This window comes from Hesperophylax consimilis, chromosome 3 (genome assembly GCF_061612785.1).
Source record: "Hesperophylax consimilis isolate HC1 chromosome 3, BYU_Hcon_1.0, whole genome shotgun sequence".
Classification (NCBI taxonomy): Eukaryota; Metazoa; Arthropoda; class Insecta; order Trichoptera; family Limnephilidae; genus Hesperophylax; species Hesperophylax consimilis.
The window spans coordinates 42,790,808-42,801,322 of record NC_142838.1 but is presented as its reverse complement, the minus strand read 5'-3'; the positions used below and the strand labels follow the sequence as shown (position 1 = coordinate 42,801,322).

General features: G+C 32.2%; 1 protein-coding gene across 1 annotated transcript; it reads right to left on the bottom strand.

Annotated features, from left to right (window-relative positions):
- Positions 1–6,253: 6,253 nt before the first annotated feature.
- Positions 6,254–8,287, bottom strand: LOC149425536 (acireductone dioxygenase-like). Its single transcript, XM_089651162.1, has 3 exons — positions 8,075–8,287; positions 7,362–7,661; positions 6,254–6,895 (listed from the first exon to the last, which is right to left on the bottom strand). The coding sequence occupies exons 1-3, from the start codon at positions 8,195–8,197 to the stop codon at positions 6,761–6,763; spliced, it is 558 nt and encodes a 185-aa protein (XP_089507288.1). The 5' UTR covers positions 8,198–8,287; the 3' UTR covers positions 6,254–6,760.
- Between the last annotated feature and the right edge of the window lie 2,228 nt (positions 8,288–10,515).

Sequence of the window (10,515 nt, the reverse complement as noted above, 5' to 3'; positions counted from 1 at the left end):
CATTATATAGTATAACGAAAATAAATTGTTAATAAAAACATATATTTCGACAGAAAAATGTATTTATGATAGCTTAACGTGGCTACATTATCGATATTTTGACGATTAATAACTTAGATTGTCGTTTGAATCTGAGAATTCATGATACTACAGATACTACAGATAGAGACAAAGTTTCTTCGGCTATAAAAGCTATCGACCCGTCATTAGATCTAATCAACGTCAAAGTATTCCGACTGGGTGCCAAGAAAATTGCCAACAAAAATCGTCCAATTAAATTGGAATTTACAAACAATATCGCACCGAGAACTCTCCTACGTAATAGCACCAAATTTAAAGACGGAATCAAAGCAAGTAATGACTTAACCATCCTCCAAAGGAATCAATTGGTGGAGTTTAGAAAGCAGTTATTGTTCCGTCAAGAGAATGGTGAACCAAACCTTACCATAAAGTACATAAACTCCAAACCAACTATTGTTACAACCCTTCCAAAAAACGACACAATGTAAACAAACTGAAGTGCTATTACCAAAATGTCAGAGGCATGAAAACTAAACTTAAGGACTTTAAAATACATGCCCCAACACTGCCACATGACATCCTCATTCTTACGGAAACCTGGCTGGAACCATCCATCAACTCTGCTGAGCTTGGTCTACCCCACCATCATATTTACCGGTCTGACAGAAGTCAACAAACCAGCGCTAAATCTAGAGGCGGTGGCGTCATGATAGCTGTCAACAAGATACATCCTTCAAAACTTCTGAAAACCAAAAATTCTAATGTGGAGCAAGTTTACATTTTACTAAACGGCAAAAATCAAAAAAATATCATAGGCAGTGTTTATATTCCGCCATCATCAGATATAAGTGTATACAAAAGTCATTTCGAGGATATTGAACAACTGTCGTTTAAATTTCCAAATAGTAAAATCACTATCATCGGTGATTACAATTTACCAAAAATCAACTGGGGTACCCGCGACAATTCTACATTATCTCAAAACTCTAGCTTAACTGACACAGAAAAAGAAATAGTTGAATTATGTGATTTCCTTAACCTAGTTCAATTAAACAATGTAAAAAATGACAATAATAGATTACTAGATCTTGTTCTTTGTACCGACTTGTCAACTGCGGTTGAAAAGTCACTCGATTCAGTTCTTCCCCCTGATTCTCATCACCCACCTTTAGATATTACTGTATTATGTAACCCTATAAAATGGCAAATTAAAAACCAGACACAATATCCTAACTTTAATAAAGCCAATTATGTAGCAATACGCGATTATCTATATAACACTGACTGGTCTATACTAGAAGGAGGTAATCTCGATGAGAATATTAAAGCCTTTTACGATCATCTATATAAAACCATAGAAAACTTTGTCCCAATTAGTTATAAACTATCTTCAAATTTCCCTCGCTGGTTTAGCAAGGACCTCATTAACATAGTAATTGAGAAGAAAAAAGCGCATAAAATTTACAAAGAAACAACAAATCTTTCTGATTTTATAATTTTCAGCAAGCTGCGAAAAGATTGTAATAAATTATCAAACATTTGTTATAATAATTACATTAAGAATGTGGAATTTTCGATTGGTAACAATGTAAAACATTTTTTCAACTATTGTAAAGCTCAAAATAACAACAACCTTGGCATACCTGAAACTATGCACTATAAACTGAAAACTTCCTGTAAAATCTAAAAATATTGTCAATTTGTTTGCAGATTTTTTTAAGGATGTATATGAAACAGATATCCCTGATGAAGACATTCCAAACTTTGAGTCCGATATAAATTTACAACTATCTCAGATACATATTGAGATTAAAGAAATTGCAGCATGTATCAAACTACTGGAACCTAAATCGTGCTCAGGGCCAGATAAAATTCCCCCCGTATTTCTAAAAAACTGTGGGAGTAGTATCTCTTACCCTCTGTACCTACTATTTAATCAATCACTTTTAACAGGCAAGTTCCCACAAATATGGAAAAATAGCTTTCTCACTCCTATATTTAAAAGCGGAGACAAGTCTTTAGTTGAAAATTACAGACCAATATGCATACAATCGTCAATACCAAAAATTTTTGAAAAGTTAATTCTCCAAAAAATATGTTCTTGCATAAAATTTAATATCTCATCATTTCAACATGGTTTTATCTCTGGACGATCTACCTTAACTAACCTTACACTGTATGAACATTTTATCTCTGGTGCTCTTGCTAATAGAGAACAAGTTGATTCAATCTACACGGATTTTAGTAAAGCCTTTGATAAGGTTTGCATTAAAATTCTTATAAATAAATTGTCTAAATTAGGAATAAGTGGTAATTTATTATGTTGGATTAAGAATTATTTATCAAAACGTGTACTAACTGTCTGTATTAAAGAACACTTATCTTACGAATTTGAAGCCACTAGTGGTGTGCCTCAGGGTTCGCACCTTGGTCCAATATTGTTTATACTATTCATAAACGATGTCACTTCCATATTCACTGATGTTAACATATTATTATTTGCTGATGACATGAAAATATATAAAATCATAAAAAATATATACGACTGCTTGTCCCTCCAATCCAATTTTATAAAATTCGTAGAATGGTGTACCATTAACAAACTTACACTTAACATAAAAAAATGTCAAATCATGAGTTTCTTTAGAATTAAAAACCCTATCAAATATAGTTACTCTTTTAACAATCACAGTTTATTGTCAGTACCTGTAATAAGGGACCTTGGAATAACCTTCGACTCTAAACTACTATTTACCAATCACATTGATATAATAACGGGTAAAGCAATGAAAATTCTGGGCTTCATTGTAAGAATTTGTAAAGATTTTAAAAATATCCAAACATTTAAAATACTATATACAACTCTGGTTAGGAGTCATTTAGAATACAATTCCCCCATATGGAACCCTTTCTACAAAAGCCATGCAAACTCCATTGAAAGAATCCAACGCAAATTTCTCAGATCAATTAATTTCAAATTAGGTATTCCTGCGGTTGACATAAACTATGAATCTTTATTACAAAAAATGAGACTCTTATCGTTAAAAGATAGAAGAATACTCAATGATCTTATTTTTTTATTTAAAATAAACAATAACTGGTTTGACTCCCCTGAATTGGTCTCATTAATAAATTACCATGTACCTAGTAGACCGACTCGACTCAAAACACCTTTCCACTGTGACAATACTATGACGAACGCAGAACAAAACTCAACCATAAATCGCTTGCATATTTTAGGCAATGAATATGCTAATATTGATCACGCTGCCGGTAATCTGTCTTCATACAAAAGATGCGTTAAACTAAATTTGTTTGCTAGTACCACGTAAATACATCATGTAAACATAATATGCCTACCAGTACTTCTAAAACTATTAATGCACTTGAAATCATAAGTACTTGTAAAATTTATCATATCGGTTAACATAATCCAGGATTTATTACTTTTTATATTTAAATCATTGTCGGTACCTAGAGATAGGTATCTTATTGGTACATTTTATTGTTTTATTTCAATCTTTAAATTTTTATTTTTATTTTTACTTTTTCCTAATAAATTATGGTTTGTACTTTAATACTTTATATTTTAAACTATTCACTTTACAATTTACTTTTATACATTATAGTTTTTATACACTACTTATTACCTTACTTTTTACCTATTTTCTTAAATTTTACTAACATTTATACTGTTATTCTTCATGTTGTTGTACTATTATAAGTATGTCAATTATGTTAATGGCACGTGTTGTGCCGTATATGTGTAAATAAATAAATAAATAAATAAATACTCCATAAAACGACTGAGATCGATAGTAAGGAAACAACAAAAGTAGATGTGCTTTCAAATTTCATCGATCAACTAAAAACTTGATCAACTCTGTTGAAAGGATGTTAACACTTGTCGATTAGCTTTCAAGATTCAACACAGAGTTGATCAACTAAAATCGCCCTGTCTGGATGGGGTATAACAGCGGGTGACCGGATAAATCATCACAATGATAATTCATCACATATTTTAAAAGTTATATAAAGTCATGGAAAGTGATGAAACAAAAACTTTATTAACTGGGTTAAGTAAGTTAGGTTAGGTTAGGTTAAAAAAATAATTTTTTCATCGTTTCTAATGACTTTATACCACTTTTTAAAAGTGTGTTGAATTGTCACTGTGTTGAGTTATCATGGAACCATAACAGCGATGCCATACATACCGAAATTTCAGTAGATTTACCGATTTCGGCAAAAATCTACCGATCTACCGAAATTCTTGAAAATATACCAAAATTTATGAAAATCTACCGAAGTCATCGAAAAGATTCTGAATTATCGTAAATTTTTGTCGAATATCACAATATCGGGAATTTTTTCTTATCGAAATTCGACCCATGGATCGAAAAAATGTGGACTCCTATGGACTTAATTGCAATTAATTGCAATGATTGCTCGGCTTTTTTAAATCAGCAAAATTGTGATGACAAACTGAGCCACTCGGGCATATATAAACTTAATTGTAATGACTGTTCACCTTTTATTATCGGAAAAATAGTGATGACAAATGAGCCACTCGGGCATATATAAACATGATTGCAACCTGAGCCACTCGGGCATATATATAAACTTAATTGCAACGATTGTTCAGCTTTTTAAATAGGAAAAACGGCTCGGATCGTCAACATAAGAATAAAAGAACTTTGCCTTTTTCTAAATTAGCGAATCATTGAATAGAAACTAATCACTCTTTCGATAAATCCTCTGAAACTAAAATATTTCCTAAAAATGGAATTTGGTTAAATAATTTAGAAACTAAGAGAGCCGTCAATAATAACTCCAACATAATTAATAATCAAATAAATTTAACTGTTGGTCCCATATTTAATTTTTTTTTTTAAAAAGAAAGACAAACATTCCCGGGTTACGAATAACCTGACAATATTTGAAAATCTCCTACTACCACCACAGGTTCCTCGCCCGCCGAGGAACCTCCTAACTTTTTTTTTCGTTCCTCCTTTTCTTTTACCTGCATAGTGTTAATATTAAACTCCCAAGTATAGTAGTAACAAGTTTGTAAAATTCTTGGTATTCTTTGTTAATTTTTTCTTTGCACATTTTTATAATTGAAGCTTGCTTAAATATGTCTTTGACATTTGGTACTGGAAACGATAATTTTGATAGTGATTCCAATTAGCCAGTTTCTAGTTAGGTCGACCATCGAGTCACCATTATATTACGCGGAGTAATAATAAATCCCTGATTATTCTAAAAGAACCAATTATTATAAACTCCTTCCACGACGAGTTGGAGAACTGTTTGTGCGAACACAATAATGTGCAACAATGTGTCAAGTCAGATTTCAGAAATCAATTCTTCTCTGTACTTTGACGTAGCTTCACTCCACTTTCTCGCCACACTCCGAGGCTGATTTCGTGACAAGTTGTGTCCAGCCCCACCTATTGTTACAGTATCTGTACGAACTGTCACGTACAACGTTTAATATTGGTGTGAAAAATATGTACTTAAAGCATAGTGCTTATCATAAATAAACCAATCATCCAATGTGCTTATTTTACGTTTCATCTATTTTCATTTCAACCTTTTTTGTGTTGCCATTGAAAAGATCGCTGTGCTCTCTCTTTTTTGCCAATTCTATTTTGACGACCTTTACATAGATAAATATGTCAATACATATTTTAATATAATAATATGGTGTAGACCAAGGCTGCCCAACCCCAGGCCCGCGAACGAATTATAAGTGGCCCGCGTGAACCATTTTCAAAAAACCCGCCAATTTGAAAAAGTGTCGCGGGCCCGCGGTAAAACAAACAATGCAGCTTGCGCGCGGTCACAGTGTTGCCAACGAAGGCGATTTATCGCTATTTAGGCTACTCAGAACGAGAATCAGCGACGAAAAAATCTAACCTGTTGAACTTACTTTGTAAACAAAAATACATCAGTTTTTGATATAATATTTTTTGCGTCCGAAATGGAATCTTGTAGCCACCCCCCCCCATGGAATTCGAAAAATTGCTGTGGGGAATCACATATGATGCTTTTGGGTGCGCGGAATTTTTACTCAGGCGAAGTTCCGTAACAACAACCCCCCCCCATGGATTTCAAATATTTTGTGGGGAGCACTCATTTTGGGGCAGCCTTGGTGTAGACGGTGTAGAGTTGCCTGTTACGATCACCATTTTTATAAATTGTAAATAAAAATTGCTTTGTTTTGGTCTTGTTTATCTTGTTTATTTTGGGATGTGATAATGTATTCCATTTGAATTGATATTAAAAGTCATAAATACATAAATTATAAAGTAATAACAGTTCTTTTTGTTCTATAAAAAAGTAGGTAGGTTTGTAATCGGTAAATAATAATAGCAATGTTAAAATTTAAAAATTTACTGTTTCCTATTCTAAAAAAAATAATATCCAATATTATCAACTACTAAATTTTTTGTATGTTTATAAAATTTATCATGAAATTTTACAATTTTGCAAAATTCTTATCTACATTTAGTACATTAAAATTTGGACCCCGGTACTTACAGGCATAACAGCTTTTAACAAAACGCATCACACGAAATACGTAATAAATACCAATATACTTCATTTTTCTATACTTTACCAATGATCAAAATTGAACAATCAATATGAAAATACAATATATATTTTTTAAATATTAGGAATAGTCCAATAGTCAACATTTTGTAAATCTCGGCAACGCAGTATTAACATGAATTGTTTAGGCATCTTTTGCAGCAAATCCTTCCTTTAGCTTCTCCACATACTTCTTCCGGCAGGTCAAATCATCCGCCGGGCGGTTGTGGGTAATCCACACCGGCTTTGCCACAAACATTCTTTTGGCAATTAAAAAATTCTGAAACAAATAAGATATTTTTGATGTTTCATACAATTAAAGGCTATTTTATATATCACATTATTACCATTAGATTTTAAGTGTCTTTTCTCTTGGCGGAGTCAACACATCGTCCAAAGGGGTAGCGATACAGTTCTCCTGACTGTTCACAGAGAAGGTCTTGAGAAATATTTTTAACTAAGTTTTTTTTACAGTTAGTTAGAAAGGTTTAAAACTACTGTCAAACTAACAACATTACAGTTTTGAAGAGTGCAAAAGATCAGAGATGTAAATTAAATTATTATTTAAAGTACAGCACTCTGGAGACATAGCACGCTGGATGTCACACTGGACATTGAAATTAATTTATAACTGGAAGAAATAAATGACAGATTCAGGGAAACGATTATTCGAGGAACGATCGATCGAGATTTCACTGTAGAAGGAAACTTCTCAATTGAAAAAAGGTGAATGATTAGGTACTTACTTTTGTGTCAAGAGTAAAACGGTGATAGATTCCACTTGGAATAATAATCATATCTCCGGCGACCACCTCACTCCTGATCCACTCCTCCTTTCCATCTCTAACATCAAAGTAGCCCGATCCATCCAAAATAACACGAATCTCGTCCTCGGTGTGCAAATGTTCTTGGAAGAATGACTTTAACTTCTCCTCGTAATCTGGAAGACACTCCTTGGAGATAGTTATCTGATCCTCATAGGTATACCCTCGGTCACTCTTAATTTTATCAAGAACCCCATCAGTTTTGTAAGTGTCGCAGTTGATCTGTGAAGAAAACATTTTTTTTAAGTGACACCTCACGAGAGTGCCCCCTGTCTGTACAGCGTAAAGGCAGGAGAGCTACGTCGCCACCCGGTTGGGTAGCGTAGTGAGGCAGATTAAGATATAGGCTGGATTATAGCTTGTTCCACATACGAGCCGTCTTACACAAAAACGAGTCGAAGAAGCAGCCCGTTCTCATGAAGCCAACATCAACTGTGTATAGGTGTTCCGCTTGTGTATGTTGAGTTTCACTCAATGCTGCCAGCTCCTCAGAACAGACGCTATTAAACAAACTCAGCATGCGTACATTGCATCATTACATATTATTCGTAACAACTCAATAAGAATTTGAAAAAAATAATGTTCAATTATTATATATGTTAGAATTAATAGTAAATATTATATTATTTATCAACCTTGAAATATTCAACTCCCGTCTGTTTGTAAAGTTCATCTACGGTGAGGAATTCAGGAGGGTTCCTTTGGTTTTCCAACTGCTGGGAGGTTTCTAAACTATCCATAAACCAAGCGCGCACCATTTTAACTTTTTATGTTATAACAAAACCTGGTAAACGAGTGTAGTGTTAGATATCCTCGGAATAACGGAATAACAATAATTTAATGGAGCAAATGTGTTGACGGAAAATTTTTATCACTTATCACAAGAAAAAAGAACAAAACAATAATTTATCTCGAAGCAAATGTCAAAGGTTTTTTTTTATTTTTTTATTATTTTAATATAGATCATAGTTACATTAATACATACATTTTTTTGCAAAATATAATATTTAGGTACATAATTGGTCATGTATACCTTATCAGAAAAGAGGAGCTCTTGTGCCTGATAAGGGAGCCACGATTCTTACTTCAGTGATTCAATGTTATGTGTAAAATATAAATATAATATATCCATATATTTTTTTAATATAAGTTTTTTTTGAAAAAAAGTTTGATTTTATTCATTTGTTCTTGTTGGTTCGTAATACAGCGCAATTCGGAAGGGAGATTATTGTAGTTTTTTATGGCTTGGTAAATATAATGGTTTTGCATTTGAGTTGTTTTAAAGATTGGCGTAATAAATTGATTTCCATTTCTCATCAGTTTGTAAAATTCTTGATATTCTGTGTTATTTTTTTCTTTACACATTTTTATAATTGAAGTTTGCTTAAATATATCATCAATATTTGGTACTGGAAACATTTTAAAAAGCAATTTTGTTGGGAAAGTAGAGTTTTTTTTAAGTATTACCTTTATAATAATTTTTTGGGAGACTTTTACTGAGTTTAGGTTGTTTTTATAAGATCCTCCCCAACCTATGATTCCGTAAATAAGCAGGGAGTGGACAAGAGCATAATATACATTTTTTAGTATTTTCACATTTAAAATATTTCTTAACCTAACAAATATATATATATACATTTCCTTATTCTCTTTACTAACTCCGTAATATGGCTTTTCCATTTCAAATTTTCATCGATGATCACACCAAGATATTTAATTTCAGAAGAAGAGTTGATTACAGTACAAATAGGATTAAGTAGTTTACAGTTGACATTGTCACAATTTTCATCATGGATTATGATATTTACTTTGTGTTTAGGTATTTTTTGTAGTGAAAATAATACATATGTTGTTTTTTTGGCATTAAGTGTGAGTAGGTTATTATCAAACCATGATTTTAAGATATTAATACATTCATTTGCAAGTTTGTTAACTAGTTCCCATGTTTGACCTTTTATTAATAAAACAGTATCATCAGCATAAGAGATTAATTCACCTTTGATTTTCTGTTGGAAAATGTCATTTACATACATTAGAAATAGTAATGGTCCGAGGATCGTGCCTTGAGGAATGCCAAATGTACTTGTTAGTGGTGTACTAAAGGTTTGGTTTAATTTTACAATTTGAGGTCTCTCTGTTAAGTAGCTTTCTATCCATTTAAGAGCTAAGTGGTCAATGCCATTTTCTTTTAATTTTAATATAAGTCTTTCATGGGAAATGCTGTCAAATGCTTTCTTTAAGTCAATAAAAATTCCTATACATTTATTTGATTTGTCCAGGGCACTCTGAATACTAGATGAAATTTTTGCAATGGCATCTTGGGTACTTTTTCCCTCTGTGAAACCGAATTGATTTTCATTTATAATCGAGTTTTTTTTTAAGAATGCAGTTAGTCTTTTTTTAACAATTTTTTCAAAAATTTTCGATATATTAGATAAGAGTGAAATGGGTCTATAATTAGAAATGTCCTCCGGGCTACCGGACTTAAATATTGGAGAGATTATGGTTTTCTTATACGTGCTCGGGAAAACTCCTGTCTTTTTTTTTTTTTTTTTGTATTAGGCAATTCACCCTAAAAAGAGTGCTATGTGGACTCCTGTCTTAAAGCTATTGTTTATAATATGAGAGATTGGTGTAGAAATATAATTTTTAATGATTTTTAGTGTTTTTACAGCGAGACCGTCAAATCCCGGAGCAGAACCACCTCGCATTTTTGATATAATTTGTACAATTTCAGACGGATTGGTTGGTTCGAAGAGTTCAAGTTTAGTTTCTATATTTGGAATATTTTCAATATACATCTTATTTATTTTTTTCACGGTAATTTTTTCTGCTAGACTCTTTCCGATATTTGCAAAGAATTCGTTAAAAGCGTTTGCTCCTTTTTTAGGTTCTTCAATACAGTTAATTATGTTATTGTATTGTATTACACTCTTAATAGTATTACTTTTGGTATTTTGTTTATTTTCCATGATTTCATTGATTATATTCCAAACTTTCTTACTGTCATTTTCAGAATCATCAAGTTTATTTTTATAATAATTTTCTTTCGTGTTTTTTATGAGCGTGGTTAATT

Excerpts from the sequence above, each read along its gene's own strand:
- LOC149425536 (XM_089651162.1), bottom strand. The coding sequence starts at position 8,197 with ATGGTGCGCGCTTGGTTTATGGATAGTTTAGAAACCTCCCAGCAGTTG. Across the intron at positions 7,662-8,074 it reads CGGGAGTTGAATATTTCAAG|ATCAACTGCGACACTTACAA; the intron begins GTTGATAAATAA and ends TTTTCTTCACAG. Across the intron at positions 6,896-7,361 it reads GTTTTACTCTTGACACAAAA|AATTTTTTAATTGCCAAAAG; the intron begins GTAAGTACCTAA and ends TATTTGTTTCAG.